General features: G+C 41.9%; 2 protein-coding genes and 2 non-coding genes across 5 annotated transcripts; 3 read left to right on the top strand and 1 right to left on the bottom strand.

Annotated features, from left to right (window-relative positions):
- Nucleotides 1–2,490: 2,490 nt before the first annotated feature.
- Nucleotides 2,491–16,615, bottom strand: NDUFS1 (NADH:ubiquinone oxidoreductase core subunit S1). Of its 2 annotated transcripts, none has more exons than XM_064434168.1 (19): nucleotides 16,401–16,615; nucleotides 15,854–15,921; nucleotides 15,552–15,643; nucleotides 14,204–14,311; nucleotides 13,114–13,190; nucleotides 12,945–13,026; nucleotides 12,706–12,836; nucleotides 11,824–12,009; nucleotides 10,084–10,218; nucleotides 9,580–9,694; nucleotides 8,478–8,623; nucleotides 7,882–8,010; nucleotides 6,756–6,885; nucleotides 6,115–6,275; nucleotides 4,713–4,867; nucleotides 3,968–4,143; nucleotides 3,394–3,528; nucleotides 3,125–3,197; nucleotides 2,491–2,841 (listed from the first exon to the last, which is right to left on the bottom strand). In XM_064434168.1, the coding sequence occupies exons 2-19, from the start codon at nucleotides 15,915–15,917 to the stop codon at nucleotides 2,750–2,752; spliced, it is 2,187 nt and encodes a 728-aa protein (XP_064290238.1). In that variant the 5' UTR covers nucleotides 15,918–15,921; nucleotides 16,401–16,615; the 3' UTR covers nucleotides 2,491–2,749. The 2 variants fall into 2 exon arrangements, with proteins under 2 accessions (XP_064290238.1, XP_064290237.1); XM_064434167.1 differs by lacking the exon at nucleotides 16,401–16,615 and adding an exon at nucleotides 16,070–16,160.
- A 146-nt stretch (nucleotides 16,616–16,761) lies between these two features.
- On the top strand, nucleotides 16,762–20,521 carry EEF1B2 (eukaryotic translation elongation factor 1 beta 2). Its single transcript, XM_064434169.1, has 6 exons — nucleotides 16,762–17,116; nucleotides 17,255–17,377; nucleotides 18,436–18,559; nucleotides 18,920–18,986; nucleotides 19,641–19,766; nucleotides 20,248–20,521. The coding sequence occupies exons 1-6, from the start codon at nucleotides 17,037–17,039 to the stop codon at nucleotides 20,400–20,402; spliced, it is 675 nt and encodes a 224-aa protein (XP_064290239.1). The 5' UTR covers nucleotides 16,762–17,036; the 3' UTR covers nucleotides 20,403–20,521.
- On the top strand, nucleotides 18,768–18,847 carry LOC135309485 (small nucleolar RNA SNORD51). Its single transcript, XR_010369740.1, has one exon. It is a non-coding gene; the product is annotated as a small nucleolar RNA SNORD51 (small nucleolar RNA).
- Nucleotides 19,278–19,412, top strand: LOC135309488 (small nucleolar RNA SNORA41). The gene has a single exon (XR_010369744.1). It is a non-coding gene; the product is annotated as a small nucleolar RNA SNORA41 (small nucleolar RNA).
- Nucleotides 20,522–20,949: the final 428 nt, after the last annotated feature.

Raw genomic sequence — 20,949 nt, 5'->3', positions numbered from 1 at the left:
TGTTTGCATACCAGAGTCCTGTTTACACCGGGCTGTGCTCAGGGAGGAGAATACTTAATGACCAACCCCATCCATCTCTCTCCAGACACAGTGCTGTTCCCTGGCAGGCAGTACAGGCAGGAGTGCCCAGGAGCAGGCGAGATGAAGGTTACTGCACCCGAAGGAAACTGGCCGTGCACCCGCTGAGAAGTTCTGCCGGTTGGCCACCAGGTGGAAGCAGGGCTGCACTCGGGGAATTGCAGGAACTGCAGCTCCTGCGGGGCTGCGCTCAGCTCCAAAACAAAGCGCAACAAAGCCCCTGCCCACCCCAGCAGAGTCGGGATAAAGGCACCCACCAGCCTTGCAGGTGGGGTGAGCTGCATCAGCACACTGCCGGCTCAGGCAGTGTGATCACCTGGCTGGTCTGCCCTTACTGTAACCACCAGGAACAATACTCAGAGCGTGTTTATCTCCCACCATCCCAGCTCTTCATCGCCACTTTTTCATAATTCTCTAACCTGAGGTTGCAGCTTCAGGACCAGCAAGTAGCAGCAGTGACTGTAAACTTTTTCTCTTAAATAAACAGAGGTGAGTTGTGTGAATAGCCCTGTTCCTGTCATTTTTGTTCACATATTTGCCCAGCCTATGTCACTTCCCTCCCTTGGCAGACCCCTATTATGTTTTTGTCACTAGCTTGGTAAAAGTCTTCATGTGCACCCACTGTCCAGCCACCAGAGCAAACAGAAGGGATAAGGGGTGGGCTATGCTATAAACTTGGTGGTTAAGAATGCTAATTTAGATTTCTCTTTCCTATCTAGTTTCCAACAGTCAAATGTATAGAGAACCTTGCTGCTATTTTACCAAGTTTGGCTGAAAAATTCTGTACTTGACTAGTTAGGTGAGAGAGAGAGAGTAGAAACAGACAGAGAGCACCACATGTACTTCTTCCCCTTCTTGCCTTTCTTGATAAAGGCTGGACAGTTTTTGAATAGAAACAAGAATCTACTATATATACTAATTGAAGGACATAGAGCTATCAAAAAAACCAAAAAGCATACCAGAGTTCCCAAAGTTATGCTACAACCTTTAAGGGGAAAAAATCTAAAGCTTTTGAACCTCTATAAATTCTGAAGTGATAACTGACTTGTTGCACAGCTGAAGTTACTCCTCTGTGTTTGTACAACACGGGGTGGGGGAAGAGTGTAAAGCTTTTTTATCTTACGAGCCTGGAACCAAATGTTTTTCTGAATACAGTATTCAGATACACCCCTTCTTCCTATTTTTTGACATATATCACACACATTTTTCTTTTGTTATGTGCCAATAAACCCCTGCTCCTGCTAAAAAAATAACATTCCACAAGGACAGAAGGAAGGTTTCATGCTGGACTTGCTCCTGTGAACTGCCACATTTAAACCAGACTGCAGTCTCCCTCGCTGCCTCGCTAACATAGCAGTATCTCAGTAAAATGAACAGTTACCCTTTTCTGCACCGCCACGAGAACTGACCCTGTCCCTGCTGGTAACTGGAAATGGCAGGCTGAGTAAAACCATGTCCAACACTGAACACTTAACTGGTGTGAGGACACTGTGATATACCAGGATAACCAGGAAGAGTCTTCTCCCTGGGCAAAAGGAAAACAATGTTTTAAAAAGTTACATGTTTGTTACTGAGAAATTTTAAGCATGGACAAAAAAAGGAATTTTATAAAACTAAGACTTCTACAGCAGCACCCCCATGTACGCAGTATTATTCTACACTGAAAAGTGTAGCTTTGCCTCATGCAAAATTAACACCTTTCTTTTTAATAATACAGTTGGAAATTATGACTTTATGATACAGTTCCCATATTCACAATTCCTGGAAAAATTACACTGAACTTTTGTAGGCAGTTGAAAAGGAAGTTATCCTTCTTCCAAATTTACATTAACCAGCATAATACAGAGGAGAGAGTCACTGTTCTGAAGTTATTCAAAAGCATAAAAAACCCCCAACTGCCCAACTAAAAAATACCACAGACAACCCCTTCTCCTACTTTGCTATATAAAGATCAATACACAGAGAAACTATTCTGAGAATTTTTTTTCTGTATTTGAACTGGTATAAAGGCCTTTAGTCTTTCCACTATTTTTTAAAGCAGTTCAGTATGAGGAAGCTGTGTGAAAGCTGTTTTTTTTTTAGCCCCAACATCAAAATGATTTGTATTTCCTCCAAGAACAGTCTCAACTGAAACTAAATGAAGAAACACACAAGTATCCAAAGCAGAGATAGGTCTGAACATGGGCATAAACCAATGGTAAGAGGGACAACTTGCTTTCTAAGTACCTTACAAAAATAGCATGTTCACAGTCTGACCAGGGTTTAATATTAACTTACCTGGATACTCTGGAAGGAAATTACAATCTAGTGTTTTTGCCATGTAAACCCCTTCCTAGAAAATCAAGACTTACTGAGTTGCTTACTGAATTCTTTTCATGGAAGAAGCATGAGCTACATGAATTACACAGGTAATGGGGTGGCTTGGTATTTATAATTTATTTGTATACAATCATCATGTACCCTGCCTCTGGGTACAGTAAGCTGAGTGCTGCATGTTCCCTCAGACACAACAGTGCTATAGTATGATGGGGCTTTGAAGCGATGAAAATGTGAATGAAGGAAGAAAAAAAAATACAACAGCCTGTCAAATAGATTTTGGAAAAAATGTATCAGTCACAGCAGTTAACTGCAACAAAAACCTAGAAGAAGGTGGTGGAAGTCTGATTAGTCTCTAGCAGATGGATGGCTCTTCTACTGCATGGGCACCTTCAACAACAGCTTTCACACACTTGGCCATTGTCTGCGATGCTCTACTGATAGAATCTGTAAAAAAAAAATCCAAACATGTCAGTGCACAGACACTACAAATAAAAATACAAAATAATTTTATTACAAGACTGGATACAAAGAGGATAAATAAAATAATTTAGTTGAAAATACAGTCTGTGCTTTATGTAAATTCCAAATAGTTTTACTGAAAAAAATTTGTTTCTTCAAAAGACTCAAATCCTATGTATCTCAGTGGAAGGTTTTAAACGAATCATAAGAACCTTAGTGTAAAGCTAAGTAAAATGTTCTGATTTCAGAATGGAAAGACTGTACATACCTGTCATATAGAAGTCTTTTATTGTGAGCTGAGGTGGAACAAGAGGATCAGCAAGAAGCTGTTGCTTTGCTAACTGTGGTAAGAAAGGAAAAGAAAGTCAACTATGTGATAGGAGCTTGTTACCAAAGCATTTGTTTGGTGAATTCTGCATTCAGTGCATTCAGTGTTGGTCAAAAAATGCTTTTTGTATTACATATGAAGATTTTTCAAAAAGGCATTATGCTATATAACAGCACTAAATCATGCCAAGATGCTTCAGTTTTGCTTACCTTGGCCAATTCATTTGCCTGGATGAAGTAGTTTGCTTCCTCCACATCATCATATCTAACCAGGTTGGGTGATACTTCTTCTAGACGCTTCCGTATTTGATCGAGGTTCTCGTAAGGCAAGGTCAAACCAGCCAACTGAGAGATTCACAGAAAGAAATGCCATCAGGTCTAGGGATTTAACTCAGAGTGGTTTAGATTACTAATTTGACCTCATCTAATGATACCAGATCCTGATCTTAAGAGTCTATGCTGTTTTCTATCTAAAAAGCAAGAAACTGCATGCTCCCACCAGCTTCCTTGAACGTACTTCACAAAGACCTGCTAAATTTGCAAAGCTTGACCCATTATGCATTCCAACAGCATACAGCAACTGCAACATGAGAACCATCTTCAAAAGGGAAACAGTATGATTTAACTCACAGAATTAACCTAGGATTCAATACAGAACATTACTTCTTCAAACTACGTGTTTTCCTGAAAATCTACTTTTTTTTTAGATTGGAAAATGTTTACAAAAAGAAACTTAACCTCTCAGTATACTTTTATCAGAGGTAACTTATAACAGCAACAGTACCTCAGAGACAGCTCTAATAATTTTCCAGTCTTCCCTTGCCATCCCAGGAGGTGTTACTGCTACTCTTGTCTGCTGGGCCCGACCTTCAGTATTCACATATGTGGCTGCTTTCTCTGTATATGCTGCTCCTGGGAGAATAATATCAGCCATGGGAGCTCCCACATCCCCATGATGCCCTAAATATATGGAAAGAGGAAACAGTACACAACCATGAAATAGAAGTAATTAAAAATAAAAAGAAATGCTTTACTAAGAAAGAATTTCTGTGTTCCCAGAAAAAAAAGTATTTTCTAACTTTTGCTTATCCAGTAATCTGAAGCCCATGAGGCTGGCTGCTCTGAGGTCTTAGTTGGCTAATACTCTGGGAAGTACAAGCAGGAGTAAATGGTACTTCAGTCCCTATAGTCACTCAGATTTGGGAGGTTCTTGGAACAAGGATTCTAAGATTAATATAAGATCATGTTTTGGTACAATAGAACAGCTGGAAACTAATGCTGTTTTGTCTGCCAGCTCTGAAACTGTATTTCAGAAGCACTATACTGATTTACATTCCCTTATTACTCATCAACAGTTTCCAATCTTTACCTAAGAAATAGGTAACCAGTATCTCAGTTGTGTGTTATAAGTTCCCTTTCCCTGGCAGAAAACAAAGGCTAAAATTCCTCAAAGGGTTTTATGCCACTGTTTATGCTTTTTCTCCAGCTATTGAGATAGCAACATTTCTTAATTTACATCTACTAATTACCTTGATAGATGATAAAACAGTACTCTGGCAAGTCTTGACGTGTTATACAACCCGAATCTGCTCCCAAGAGATACAAGACTTTGGGAGCGCTTTTTCTAATTGCCTCCACTCCTGGTTTGAAACCCAAGTCCAAAGCAGCGACTTGGCTTGCAACCCTGTAGGAACAAATACATCATGTCTGTAAGCAATATCAGAATTCTCCCTCTCCCATCAGAACAGACCTAACTTCTTTTTCTGAGGAAATATTTTGAAGGGATGTAAGAGGTTCCTAACAGTAACAAGACAAACATGAAGCTCCAAGGCAGCTGAAATTTTTGACAGAGTATCGAATTAGTTTTGCATTTTGACAACCTGACACCATTTAAAGTTTTCACAGGCCATCTCACCTATTTAAGATGGGACAGCAAAAAATAAAGGCAGATATTGGAAGTCGGGACCTAGTGGGAGGCTGCTCACTGGTGAAGCTCAATGCTCCAGATGACATTTCAGCTATGAATGGAACTTATCAAGCCTTTAATTTAGGGCACTCGTGGAAGATGAAAGACTGGGGCCATCAGCTACTCAAAATCATCAAAGACTTAAGGCCACTATTTCATTGCTATTCATTTATTCACACATAAAAATACTTTTAGAAGAATGAAATAATAATTCCATTTTCTTGCAGTCTTCCTTTTCCAAAGCAACAGTTTTGCATAATCCTCCATAATCAGGTGCCAGTCTTATTTAAAAGAAAAAAGATTCTCTCTAGAGTACAGATCTTCCAATGTAACTCATTTTGTCTGACACAGTCAGACATAGAGGTTTCTATAAGTTAGGTTGCTTTTTACACTTAAGGTTGAACGGATGGTGCACCAGAAGTATGGAAGTCAATATGAAAGACTGCCAAACCACACTTGTGTCATCAGTGTTCTTTAACTCATCATTATTTTGGTACTAAATATTTCAGTTTCAGCAGCAGAATGTTATATTCAAGTTTCATTCAGAGGCCCAAGCCCTGCTCTAACTATACTATTACAAAGAAACCATATTATTTAAATACTCTTGCCATTTTATTTTTCTTCCTCTAGATAAAATGCAGTCATTTAGCAAGCCACACTGGTCTGCTGTGCATCCTACTGTGGTAGATGTTATTCCGTTCTCTTGTATTCTATGCCTAAATTAAAACCTTAAATTCTACATTTGAATATCATAAATTAATAAAAACTCATCGAGAGTCAGGTCAAAGAACCCATTTTTATTAAGAAGTTTTTGCTAGCTTGTATTTCTGGTTTTTATATTCCCTACAGGTTTTAACCCAATAAGCTGCTTATGTGTACACGGAGCAATCTGTACACATACATTATGGTAACCTGTATAGCCCAATGTGCAAGTAAGCTGCTCCCAAAAAAGTTTTTAAGCAAACCTGTGTAGGATGTTCAGGACTTTCCAATCAGCAGCAGCCCCGCTCTTGGTCCTGGCATTCTGTGCAATGGTGGAAACAGCAGCGTGGATGGCAGCTCCGTCCCCGCGCTGCAGGGCTGCACTGCCCACCACCACCATGGGCTTCTTGGCATTGTCCAGGACCTGTGCAAGCCAACAATCAGAAATTCACTCCACAGCTACAAAGACAATTCTTGGGACACATAATGTAATAAATCCCCAATTTCTCTGTAAGTGAACAACCTACGGTTCCAAAATGGTCATTGTTTCATTTAGAGATAAAGCCAAGAGAAACTGCTGTAAGCAGGAAAATACCTTGTCAGTACACAACTGTACACTCGATAACCACACATTTAAGTGGAAACAGCAGCACTGGAAAAGCCTGTTTTATATCAAGAAATATCCCAGGAGCTTCCTGCACTGCAAAGTTTTACACACCTGAATGTATTACACAGTTTATACATACTTGGTGCACACTAATCACTGCTTTACCTCTGCATCTGATTAAAAGCAAATAACCCCATCTACAAGATGGTACTTTTCTTCAAATCTGTCTCTGGGGAATTCAGATTATTACTCAATACCTGAGGAATTTACCAGTTACACTCTTAAAGTTCTGTGTACCTTGGAGAAGGCATGCTTGCCAGAAGCAATGTCCTGAAGTATCTGTGGGGACTCTCCCAGATGTTCATATCTGTAGGTCAAATCCACAGGAGAGCCAACAAGGGCCACTTGCAAGTCATTGTGAAGCCAGCTGAAAACACAACAAGCATTTTTCAAAAATTAAAGAAATACAGAGTTTTACCCAACCAAAGCCACTAATTAGAACTTCAGCACAGTAACTTAAAATAGGATTGCAAAGGAATTTAAGTGGCATTCATTGTTTTGGTAAGATGCAGTTTAGCTTTATTCTGGCTGTTAAGCAAGCCTCTAGGTTTTTTAGAAGCATTATTTCTCTAGATATATTCCAGAAACAGTACAGCAACACACATTACGTGACAAGTTCATAACTCAATTCCCTCCTCCCCCCAAGCTTCTGCCAATTCAGTTTTAGAAATCCACTTATTTCTTAGATAAACACAGAAAAATTTAGCTAGTTAGAAATTTTTTTGTAGCTTCTCATGACACAGACTTATAAAAATACAAGAAAATACACATTCAAAAGTCTCACTGCATTTTCTCCTTTCAAAATTTCAACACCATTACTGTTTAAAACCATCAATTTTCAAAGATCCCAGCATTAAGAAGGACAGGGCTTTTATAGACGTCATTTGCCTCGTACTGACATATCTTATTAAAATTGAATTAGCTATGTTCAAAAATTTAGGAAAGCCACACTACTTGGCAAAGTAAATGTTAAACCGGAATGATGGCTTCTAAACTCAGCACATCTGATTTGTTACAGCACAAAAAGCAATAAACTGACGCTGAAAATAAATCTTTAAGGAATATGCTTTAACAGACTTCTATAAAACAGAAAATCTGGGGTGTCTGTGTAATGTAACAAAGGAATAAATGTCTGAGTAGATGAACTTCATGTAAAATGTCAAAGTGAGAAGGAACTAGCTCTACACTACAGGGTACTATCCTTTTTCCACACGTAAATCACCGTTCCCTTTACTAAAAGGTGAACTAAATCCAATGATCCCATCTGAATGAATGCTCTCAAGTTACTGCCTGCAGCTCCAGCCGAGCACCATATCAAATCCAGATGGATTTGTGTGCTTGTTCACCACCAAGGAATACAAACCTCTTTCGAATTCTAGCATTAAAAAGCGGTGCCTCAAAGCGTGGATTGGTGCCAACCAGAAGGAGGACATCTGCCTCCTCCACCCCAGCAATCTTGGTATTCAGCAGGTAGTTAGAGCGTAAATCTGTGCTATAACAAAAAGATGTCAGAAAGAGGGTAAGAATTCAGTAGAGGGAAGGAAAGAAGCTATGGTAAAGACTGTAAATGCTGAAAATACTTTTTCATCTCAGAAAGACAAGAGATTTCTCAATCCAAATTACTAATCATAACTGTATGAATGTTTTCACACCACAAATAGAAATAGACTAACTTATCCAGCTCACAGCAGAGCATAACTGGCTTTCAGTGACTGACTCTTAAACTGCAGCAGCCATCCATTCAGTATAACATGGGGTAAGTGTGCAACCCTTGCTGGAGCAGAGACTACAAATCAACTCCCACTCCATAAATACACTCTATGTGTGAGGACTGTAAATTCAAACAAATCCTGCTAATGTATTACCAGTTGTTATTCCTGCTAATTTCAGAATATTGCCATGCAGACTGGAAATTTTATTAACATACTAATTATAGACAAACATTGCCTGTCCTCTTACCCAGCTCCAGCAGTAGGAAAGATCTCTTCAGTGCAGAGTGTATCACAATTCAGTCTATTCAGTAGGTCTTTCAGAGCTATTAGTGCTTCTGCATCCACCAGCCCTCCTACAACTGCTGCTATGTCCTTACCTTCCACTGACTGGAGCTGCACAGAAAGGAAGCATGAACATAAACAAAAGAAATAAATTCTCATTTAGGTAAATATTTGTTAAATTAGGGCATGCCAAAGCCAGCAGTGCCACCGCTGGCCTGGAGTAGCACAAACTGATCAGTGATGTCTGATTCCTGCCAGGCAGCAGCTCCAGCTCCTTCAGAACCCATGATAAACAAAGAAGAGCTCTCTGCATTCTATGCAGGTCTCTCCCACTTGAGTTATCACCCAGATGAAGCCAGTTCTCATTTGGTGTGGTGAGAGAGGAAGGCTTTTATTTTAACAAAGCCACATTGCAGACAGAATACAAACTTCATAACACAAGCTCTGGTAGTAAACTTAAAGGTATTATCTGAGAAGAAATAGCTTTTGTAACAAAGCCTGCTATTGTACTATGGGCAAAAACATCCTTGAGGAAAGTTCAATTACAGTTATTCAATTCTACTTCACCCACATAAAATTTTTAATCAAAATCCAGAGCAGTCATGCAGCACTTCATTTGAACTGCAGAATCAATCACCACACAGAGAAAGCACTGAGGAAAGCACAATTCAGATATAAGTAATACAGACTTAATGTCTTTGATGGCAAAAGTGGTGATAGCACAGTAAAAATAAATTTAAAGATGTCTTCAGATAGTCCAGAGTATTTGGGAAAATTGCTTCCTCCTAAATTTCTGAAGAAACAGTTTATGTTTATTTAAATAGGAAAGTAATTTCTCTCCCAATGCTCCAAATGAAATAATGATTTTAAAAAGTTCTTTACAAGGTCCACTCCATGAAACAGGAAATCTTGATCAAAATAAGAAATTTAAGTGGAAACACAATGGTTCCCCTCATAACCTTAGGGAAAAAATTATTTTAAATATGATTAATTTGGTATTAATATTTGTAATAGATCCAAGTTTAGAAATTAATTTTAAGACTACTTATATTGAAAACTGCTCTTACCACACCAGCAACACGAGGTAATACATCCTCCCATGTGGTATAAACAAATACTCCTTTCTCATTTTTGATCATTGGCTGAGTAAGTCTCTGACGCTTCAGACCATCATAAGCAAACCTAAGGGAACACCAAAAATATCATTAAAGAGCAAAGACAAAGATAATTGTGTATAATTCTGTGAGTGAGTTATCTAATTACAGGCTTTTAGAAAAGAGAAAACCAGGAAATATTTCCCCTGAAAGTTCAACTTTTCCTTCTCAAAAACTCAGAAAATGATCAGTAATAGAAATGTTACCATTAAAAAATGTTACAAAAATCAGAACATTAGAAAACTCAGCAACTTCAATTATAAAATTCAAAAACATATTTTACAATTCTTCTTCACTGTAGCTTTACAATACTACCATCTGAATACAAAAGTTGGTGCTACTGTGCACATTTCTGGTTCTCCAAACTATGCCTTTAGTGGATGCATAAATCATGTGGGTACAAGAACATCCACACACCTGGTTTTGTCAGATATCCATTCCTCATTGATATCTTCATGCAGCCTTGGCAAAATTCTCATCACTTCTCCAGTTCTCGTGCTCACTACAATGTTGCTTCCAACTGCATCAAGAACATCAATTGACTCTACCTTCCTGTTTAGAAGAACAAATAAACCACTTTCAGTCTTTCATATATAAGCAGCCAGTGTCTTATTTTTGGCCTGAATAGAGACAATTTCCCTCCTGGTAACTGGTACAGAGATGTATTTTGGATTTAGGGTGAGAGTAGTGTGATAACACAGTGATTTTCTAGTTGTTACTAAGCAACATTTACACCACATCAAGGACTTTTCAGCTTCTCACCCAGTCCCACCAGCAAGGAGGCAGGGGGCACAAGAAGCTGGGGGGACACAGGCAGCACAGCTGACCCCAGCGGGCCAAAGGGACGTTCTGCAGCACACAGCAGCAAGCTCAGCATGTGAACAAGGGGGAAAGCTGGCTGGGGGCTGCTGCTCAGGGACTGGCTGGGCAACTGCAGCCTGCATCACTTGCTTTGTACATTCTAGTTCTTTCATCATTATTGTAATTTTCTTCTTCTGTCCTATTAAACTGTCTTTATTTCAGCCCACAAATTTTATATTTTTCCCCCCCAGTTTTCTCTCCTATGCCACATGGGGGGCTGAAATGAGCAACTGGCTATGTGGTATTTAGCTGCCTGCTCAGTTAAATCCCAACAGTCTTTTAAAGCATACAGTGTGGGGCACAAATAGTTGAGGTAACAACAAAATAAATTTGTTACAAGCTCTCATTGTATTAGTTTAACAGGTGCTGGTCTCAGAGTTGCTGCACATGTTCTCAGAGCCATGTTCTATAACACCTTGCTGTCTGGATGTGTTCCTTGTTTGCTGTTTATCATCTCTGGAAGGTGTGTGAAGGATGTAACTCAGTCACGGAGTGCCACTGGGTTATGACAGGACGAAATTGCAGGTGGGGAGGCTGACCCGGGGCTTGCCCAGCACCGCTGCCGGCTCCGTGCTTCGGGCGCCTTCCAGCGGACACGGCTGGTCATTACAGGCTCCGCCTTCCCGGAGAGCCACCGCTGGGCAGACACCTTCCTGCGCCTTCCCCTGCCCCTCCAGACTTACAGCAGCTCCAGGGATTTTCAATGCCCTTGGGATGGTCAAACCAGCATGTTCGGGGCCAGGCTGGATAAAGTCTTGAGCAACCTGATCTAGTGAGAGGCATCCCTGCCCATGGCAGGGGTGGTTGTGACTAGATGATCTCCAATGTCCACTCCAACCCTTAACATTCTATGATTCTGTCTCCTGAATGTGTTTCAGGTCTTGTTTAGGGTTAAACAACTACTTAAGAAAATCACACAGAGATCTGCTCTGAGGCTGAACAGCTTAGTTTCACAAGGTATTTTAAATAATATTCTCAACAATTAGTGAGTTAATGAATTTGTATTTTCCTTTATACGCATCTTTTACTAAGCAATCAGCACAACCTACAAGTCCAAAACATTTTAGGGTAAAATTAAGGGAAGAACAGTCTGCAAAGTAAAACATTCTTCCTTGTCTTAAATAAGCTCTAAGTAACAAAATTCGTGTTAGATTCAGTCTATGGAAAAGTCTACAACAAAAATGCAGAAAATCAAAACCAGAGAAAACCCTTGGTTATCACAGATGGACACATCCTAAGGTGAAGTGTACAACCAACAGAGAAAGCTGTGTCTTCAGTAGGAGTTAAGACACCTACCTTGTCTCCCATGGGCGTGCAGTAAAGGCATATGGCTTGGAGGTAAGAGCACCAACAGGGCAGATGTCAATAATATTTCCTGATAACTCAGACATAAACATTTTCTCAACGTAAGTGCCAACTTGCATATCATTTCCTCTTCCAGTTGTTCCCAAGTCATCTACCCCTGCAATCTCACTAGCAAACCTGGTAGGTGCACAAAGGAGAAACACGTCTGGCATGTACAACTGCAACACAGAACATTTTTCAGCCCTCATCTCATTTTCTTAAGCTAAAACGTTATTTCATACACCTGAAAGAAGAAAACAATTGTTTAGGTGCATTAGTCAGTGCCATCACATACAGGACCATCTGCAGAATTTCATTCAGAATGGGCTACAAAAACTAGGGGGAGGTATATCAAAAAACACAGCACTTCAATACTCACTGCATTACAAAAACTGAGTCCGAGATTAGTCCTAAGTAACAAGTTCTTTCTAGAACTAGTTGGGTACATTGTACTCTTTTCCACCTGGCTCAAGTTGGCCAGTACAGATCTCAGGGCTACAGAACAGCATAAATACCAGAGACTATCAAAAATAAATAAATCTTACAACTGTGGCTGAGGAAGTCACATATCCATTCTGGCACCAACACCATGGGACCAGTTCTGCCCTGCAGAACTCTGATTTCACTCTCATGCATTGGCCATCTTTCTCTATTTCCTGTCTGGTAGCTCCAGGAAACCAGCTATCAGTCACTAACAGAAATAAAATTTTTAAGTACAATCAGAAAATAACTTTTTAAACAACTGACTACCCCTCATGGGGTTTCTTTCACTAGTAACCAAGTGACACAAACATGCCTGTCAGTACTCTCCCCAGTGAAAGTGAAGGGCTTTACCTGATGCATCGAGTGCACTGTATACACCGAGTCATGATGGTTTTGACTAAGGGGCCAATGTTCTTGTCCTCCACAGCACGTTTGCTCTCTCTAAATCTGCTCCTATCACTGCCAAACATCATTGACTGGTCCTACAACAGACAATAGAACACACACATATCCAGGCTGCTGGTAAGCACAACTTCACCTAAGACAAGAGCATTATACATAAGTCTACATAATTTAATTAGATGTTGTACCTGCAGATCACATTCTCCACCCTGATCACAGATAGGACAGTCCAAGGGGTGATTGGCCAGCAGAAACTCCATTACACCCTCTCTGTTAGGTTCAGAGAATGAAGTTAATGTCAACACCATTTAGCAGATAGTACAACTAATCAGCCAAAGGAGGCTAAAAGACAGGTACCTTGCTTTCCTGGACTTCTCAGAGTTTGTCAGTATATTCCAGCCCTTCATAACTGGCATGGCACAAGCAGCAACTGGCTGCAATCACCATAAAAAGAAAGCATGAACACAATGTATTTCTTCTCAGCATGGGCACAAACCCCCATCTTCTCCCCCCCACCCCAGTTCTAACATAGGTATCTGTTATAAATAAATAAAAGAAAATGGTCTGCAAGGACAAAAAAAATAGTCTAAATTATAAAGTCACTAGAAGCCATATTTCTTAATAATCTGCTATATAAAAAGGTTAAATTAGTTATGATTTATTCAAAATATAAAATTACAATTTCCAGTCCCAATTTGAGCAGTTACAGCACTAAGAATGTCAGTTGTAATAGATACAAGGCAAATCAAACAGCTTCAGCAGACATCTAGAAAACCTCTAGAACTGAAATTCAGAGCATGAATTGTTTACAAGACATTTATTTGCACAAAGCCTGTATAAAGTCTTGGAATAAAATTCTTCTCAAGATTACTGCAAGATTAACAAAAATTCCTGCTCTGTAAACAAATCCCTCCAACTTTTCAATCACATCATGACTTCCACTTTTAGTGATAATCCAATGTATCCAGAGACACAAAGCTCAAACTATGGAATTGAAGTTGGGGTAAGCTAAAAAATTTTATCTGTGAGCATACATGTGTAATCCAAGACTGAACTCCAAAAGAATGTGCACAGACTTCTTAGTACTGCTGAAGACAGTGTTCACTCCTGAAATCAACTGTTTCACAATAGATATCGATGCATTAAAATATAAACTACTAACTGCAGTATTTACTTAGAATGAGCCTGCATGTACTAATCCTACAACCCAATTCACACAGTATTTGAGGTTTATTATTTATGTAGTTTCAGCTGAAAATGTGTGGCTGAAACTTGAACTACAAAGCATAAAATGCATCTAACAGCAAACACACAGCTATCAAATGCTCATGTCCAAGAGAATGACAACAATTACTTACAAGATTTAAACTAGGCCCAAGCAAAAAATTCCTGTTGAATTCTATATTGCATATTCCATATTGCAATTCCTGTGAAACACAAACAATACCTTTGGAGCTTTCTCGATTTCCACAAGACACATCCTACAGTTTCCAGCAACAGAGAGACGATCATGGTAACAAAACCGAGGAATCTGAACTCCAGCCTTTTCACAGGCCTATCAAAAAATAAGAAACAAAGGAAAATTAATTCTTAGACTTCACCTCAGAAGACACTATGCAGCTTTTCAAAGAGTAACACTGCCAGTGCTCAAGAACAGAGTGCACTTGACCTTTCATCTTAAGAAGTGACCATAAATAAAAAATTGTGACAAAGCAAAAAAAAAAAGTCAGGATATCAATTACAAATATAGTTTTTCTAATTCTAGTCTTTCCAGTTTCTACTCTTTCTCTTTGTAAGTGACTGAGGAAATGAAAACTGACCTCTATTTCATTCTTTCCTCCAATAACAGAGAGAATTCTCTGCAACAGGGCACTAGCAATACAAATAACTTTTTTAAGAACACATACACTCTTTACAGAAAAGTGCATCAAAATGAAAATTGAAAAAAAAAAAAAACATCAAGAGCATAATGATTTCTGATAATCCAACAACACAGATACTCTGTGTAAAGGTACTCCAGCACAGTCAATCTTCAACTTCAACAGACCCCAAACTCAAAGACAACATGACAGAAGAGACAGGAGGACAGAGCCAACGGATTTCCAGAGGCCAGATGAAGACAGCCTTTCCTGCATAAAACCCCCACAGCTAATAGGATCTATGCTACAGCATTAATGCTACGCCTGCCAGAAGAAATACCACTGTAATGTGTATTTTAATATTCTAACCTATTATACCACACCTTCATTTAATGGCTTCTTAAAAAAATCTTTACTTGAAATTTTAGCCTGAAAAGTAACAATGCTCAGTACAGGCTGGGAGATCCAAGTTCCCTTTCTTCCCACAACAAGAATAATAAAAGCAGCTAAGGATGAGCACCCTGAATCCTAACAACTAATAACTAAAAGGAGACAATGCCTCATTTACCCAAGACACACTGTAGTAAGATACAAAATGTTCAGGTTCTGAAAGACTACAAGGTAACGTAGTGTTCAGAGACAGAAGTTCAACCAGAATTTATTGAAGTCTGTTATTGCATTGAATAAAGTTTTGCAGCTGGGATTGATGTTGCATGCATCTTCTTTCAAGCAACCATGGCATATTTTTGTTTTTCAAACACTGAATTCCTCCAAGGAGTTCTGTCACTTGAAATTGCATCATAGTCAGTTAAAATACCCCTAAAGAATTGCAAGAAACAAGGGAAAGGCAGGTAGCTTTTTGCTGTATGGAACAGAATATGCTGTCAAGAAGTGAGATGGGAAGTCCCAGAAAATTGACAATGTCATTCCCCACACCTGCAGGACAGTGGTTCCAGGGTTCACCAGTACAGGATGGCCATCCACAAACACCTCTATTTGGTTGCTGGCTGCTGTTGCAGTTGTACGCCCTGAAGGACATGTAAAGAGAAAACAAAAACAACTTTCACCTACTGCTAGATGGTAACCATCAGCCCCCCACCCGTGATTTTCTTTATAGAGTGCTGACAGACAACACAGAATCCCTTAGCCTGCAAAACGAGCATGCTTATGTGCCCTTCAATGAACCAACTGCACATACATTTATCGCCAGAGACCAGATATAAACTACAGACACTTACCACATACTCTGGAACACTGGGTGACCCCAGCTAAGGTCCTGGGGACAGCGAACAGTCGAAGCATGGTGCTTGGGTAAGAGAGAAAACAGCACTGTTGTCATCAGTTCAAATGTCTGCGGCGAGTTTTAAACCGGCAGAGTAAAGTAAAGCCTCTACACGAGCAGCAGAGCAGCACGTATGCCCGCCTATATGTGCGCTTATGGGACAGCGAGTTACCTCCGCCAAACGCGAGATACCATTTACCGATCGACACATCACCCACAGGGATGGCACTGAGCGGCCTCTCCGCCGGCAGCGCAGCGCCGGCCCCGCCGCGCTCCCTCACGGGCCGGACGGCGCAGCCGGGCGGCGGCGGGCCCAGCGCCGCCGTACCCGGGCCGAGGGCACGGCGGGCGACAGCGCTACCCGGCGCGGGGGTCACCTTGGAGGCGGCCCGCCCGGCGGGCAGCCCCCAGCCCGGGCCCGGCCCGCCAAGGACACCGGGAGCGGCGGAGCGGCGGAGCGGCGGCAGGGCGCGCACCGAGCGCCGCCGCGGCGCCGCCGTTACCTGGCGCGGGACGGTGCGCTCCGCCTCGGCCTCCGCGGCGGCGGCCTCGGGCCTTTCCGCCGCTGACCTCAGCCTCCTTCGGCTATCTCCGCAGCCGTCTTCGGCAATCTCCGTATAGGGCAATCCGCGCTCGGCAATCTCCGGAGAGAACCGCTTCGGGTATTTCCGGCAAGCTATAAGCGAACGATGACGTGCGTAATTTCCGCCGCTAGCCCACAGCCTTTTCGGCCACCGTCACGCGCACGGCCCTCCCTCGGCAGTTTCCGTCCCTTTCCGCCTCTTTCTTCGCTCAACTCCGGCAACTTCCGCTTTGCCAGCAGGGCGGGGTGTGGCGACAGCACAATGTTACAAAGTGCGTGTGGCGCCGCAAGCCTTCCTAGGGTTTATAGTCAGCCTCACTCTTATTACTTCGGAGCTTTCCCGCCCCGCTGGTGTCCCGTCCGCAGCCCGCCCTGCGCCGCAGCAGCCAACCCGTGAGGAGCTACCTCGCGGCTCGCTCCCGCGGAGGAACACAGCTGCGCGCAGTGCCGCGGAGGGATACCGGCGCTATAAAAGGGCGGCGCAGGCGCGGCCAGGCCCTTTCCCGCGGCGCTGGCGGTCGGGGCGGGCGCTGCGTGTGGGCCGCGCGCCGCCGCCATGGGCTTCGGGGACCTGAAGTCCGCCGCGGGCCTCCGCGTCCTCAATGACTTCCTGGCTGACAAGAGCTACATCGAGGGGTGAGAGGCGGCGGGGGCGTGCGGGGAGCGTGAGTCGGGCCTGGCGGGGACGCGGGAGGGCCCCGAGTCACCCCGGCCGCCGCTGCACGTGTTCCTGCGTGCCCCGAGCAAAGGGCGTAATCTGGCTTTTCTCCGCAGGTACGTCCCTTCGCAGGCTGACATCGCAGTCTTCGAAGCGATCGCTGCCCCTCCGCCTGCAGAGTTGTTCCATGCTCTCCGGTGGTACAATCACATTAAGTCGTATGAAAAGCAAAAGGCAAGGTATGGTAAAACTCGAAGCTGCAATATCTACCCGAATTAGCCTACAAAATTCGTTTCTTCGAATTTCAGCAAAACTGAGTTCCATTGGCACCACGTGGCGTTTTGTGGTGTTGGAACACAAACAGTTCCTGAAGCAGAGCAAACCTCTTGTCAGTACGGAGGACAAAATTAAAGATTTGCAGTACCGAAGGACATGGAAAGAAAAGGCGATATGAAAGGAAATAGTATCTCTTTTGTCTTTTAGTGGTTTTATATGCTCATGAAAGGTGCTGTATTGACATCCGTGGAGACTGCAGGCCTCTGAAAAGGTACAGCACAGGTAGGGTCAGTACTGCTACCCTGCTCCCTCTGAGCCTCAGTCCTCTTCCAAGGAAACACTTCCAATGAGTGGCTCAATCTCCAGTAAAAGTTTCTAAAGCTTTTGTAATGCTAAAGGGAGCTGAGTTTTTGAAGTGGCTTCGCAAAGTATCTGGAAGCTGCCTATGGTTCCTGAAATCAAAAGGCAGTTTTATGGCTTTAGTAACAACTGCTCACGTTAGCAATACAATTATGAGTTCATTGTAAGATAACGGACTATAGGAGCAGCAAGAGAAGGTAAATTCAGGGAGTTCTGGTCCCTTGTCCTGTTAACAGCAAGGGTTTAGGGTAAAATATTAACTGAAACATAGGAAAATAGCAGTTACCATGCAATAATGTGTTCTCAGTGACTTACTAGGTTTTTAAAAAGTGAAAGTATTTCTAGAGAAGCATGAACAAGAAGTTGGTAATTCCTCCTAGACAGAATATAGTGCAGATAAAGGATTCCAGTTAGGAAGCTTTTCCTGTCCATGTACTTAGTTGGGCAGGATCATACCAGCTTTGATGAGCTACAGCAAATCCCATAAACACAGATTACTCAGCTGGCATGTCAGGAATATTGGGGGCTGGCTTTCATGAGGTTCTGATTTCAAGTAGCAGAATTGTATTTTTACTCTTTTTAGCACATTATAAGTTCATTTGTATGTGCATTGATAAATTGATGTTTGAGGAGGTTCCTAATACCTCAATTTTTCTTTCAGCTTGCCAGGAGTAAAGAAGGCTTTGGGAAAATATGGTCCTGCTGATGTTGAGGACACAACAGGTGCAGGCACAGATAGCAAAGATGATGATGACATTGACCTTTTTGGATCTGATGATGAGGAGGTACTTGTGACCTTTTCTTTATTATTGTTGTTTTTAGAAAGAGCTACGTGTATGCAGCTTTTCACCTTGACCTAGTTGAAGTTACTTAGATTTTTGGCATTGCAATTCTCAAGTGTAGCTATCTTTGCAGAATAGGAAAGTTTGGAAGGTAAAAACTCCAAAGTTAGAAAATAATGGGCTGGAATGGGGTGAACTGTCCCAACTTTGACTGGTTACATGATGAGTAAAACAAAAAATCACCATCTTTCGGCTGACAGGTGTGATGATTTGTTTTTATCTGAGTAGATGCCAGTCAGTTTAGTAGTGCTTTGGAGATGTGGAGGTTTGGTGCTTTTCTGTAACTGGGAATTTCTCTTTCAGGAAAGTGAAGAAGCAAAGAAACTGAGGGAAGAGCGCCTGGCCCAGTATGAATCAAAGAAGTCCAAAAGTATGTATGCCAAGAGCTTTCTCATCATTATGGTTGGGTGAATTTTCATGCCTTTGGACAGGATGGCTAGAACGACTAATTAACTGTAATAATAGATTAGCTTGACTGGAATGAGACAGGAGTAATTGGCTTCACTTGAACTGCCAGTGAGCTCAGCCTTCCCATAGCAAATAGGAGTGTTAACATGCTTTTTGTTCTGGTTCATACACTCCTGCTTGTTCTTTCCAGAGACTGGCCTTTCTACCTAGATGGATATAAAAGTTTAGAGAAACTGCTGCAGTGCACAAGTTACTCCACAGCTACTGGTCTGGAACTGTTCAGAACTGTAGCAGTTGCAGTATTCCCTCTGTGGAAAATAAAACTGTTACACAGCATTAGGCTCCTTCTCAGCTGTTCTGAGAAGGACTTCCTATGTAACAAACACTGTCATCTAATTAAATCTGTGTATGCATAATGCATCTGCATATTGAACCCTGGGATGTACACAGCTGCAGTACTTCAGAAATGCACTTTGGTTCCAGAGGCCTGTCACAGCAATGTGAGCAGGTTCTTGTGCCTGAAATTGGAGACGTTGCTCTCGTAAAACCAGTTTGCAAGTACATTCATGAGTTTTTGGAAGATGCCTATCTTTTCATGGTGATTTTCTTCCCCCAGAACCAGCTGTTGTTGCCAAGTCATCGATCTTGCTGGATGTGAAGCCTTGGGATGATGAGACAGACATGGCCAAATTAGAGGAGTGTGTTCGGAGCATTCAAGCAGATGGCTTGGTCTGGGGGTCTTGTAAGTATGGGGGAATTTCAGAGCAGGGAGAGGGGGAGTGCAGGCCCTTGGGGTAGTCTATGAGTACTGGGACTTGTGGGCACTGCTGATCTATGAAATGCAGGTGGCTGTAATGGGGGAGCTGCAGTACTGCAGTGTCTTTATGTGGTCAGAAAAGGGGTATTAGTGCAGTGGCTGGTTAAGATTCAAATACAGGTTTTAAAAGCTATAGGACTTTGCTCTCCTGCAGCTCCCTGTATAATTCCTGGTGCAGCAAACCCACGCCTTTACCCACCCACATCACTGGTTTGGGGAAGGGGTGGAGGTCCACAGAAATCAGCTTTTTCCATCAGTTGTAATGAATGGTGGGTTATTAGTTAGGTGGTCCATAATGTGGACCAAAGGCTGTTTTTATATGCTTTGGTCAGTTCACTCTTAGATGTGTATTTTTAAGAGCTTCCTCCAATAAAGGAGTACTAAATGCCCTTTTTTTATTTTGCAGCCAAGCTAGTACCTGTTGGCTATGGTATCAAAAAGCTTCAGATCCAGTGTGTTGTTGAAGATGATAAAGTTGGAACGGATATGCTGGAAGAGAGAATAACAGCTTTTGAAGATTATGTACAATCAATGGATGTAGCTGCTTTCAATAAGATTTAAGTCTTGATATACCTAGAATAAATGTTGTTGCAAAAAATGTGCAGTGTCTGTGCTTGTTTCAGAATCTCAGAGTAATCCAGCTCACACATGTAAGGTTTTCTTAATGGGTAAAGTAGAAGCTGAAACTGAATTTCAAGGTTGCTCTGACACCTCATTAGTACCCAGGAGCACAGGAGCATGAGCAGAGCATCACTTCAGAGTTAACATTACCATGGCTTTAAAATACTGAAATGCTCTTTCCTCCATCTGTGGAGGAAATTGCTTCTTTGGAAATGTCTGGAATTCCTCTGGGAGGGACGGTTTTAAGGGAAAGGAGCAGGGCTCAGTTAAAGTGCATGTTTTAGTGGGTAAACAGTATAAATTCCTTTTGTTTAGTAAGGGTGGTGACTAACCAAATACACCACAGCCTCTGACAGCTAAAACTCCAGTGAGAGAGGGAGATTAAGTTCAAAGTGACTTGCAGTGCTCTGGAGATAAGGCCTGAGACTACCCTGGTGCCTTCTCACCTGTTCTACCACTTGGACCTTTTTTTTTTTTTCCCTCTGAG

The sequence above is a fragment of the Passer domesticus genome, chromosome 10 (genome assembly GCF_036417665.1).
Source record: "Passer domesticus isolate bPasDom1 chromosome 10, bPasDom1.hap1, whole genome shotgun sequence".
Taxonomy (NCBI): domain Eukaryota; kingdom Metazoa; phylum Chordata; class Aves; order Passeriformes; family Passeridae; genus Passer; species Passer domesticus.
The sequence above is the reverse complement of the archived record's forward strand: the minus strand, read 5'-3'. Positions and strand labels throughout refer to the sequence as shown.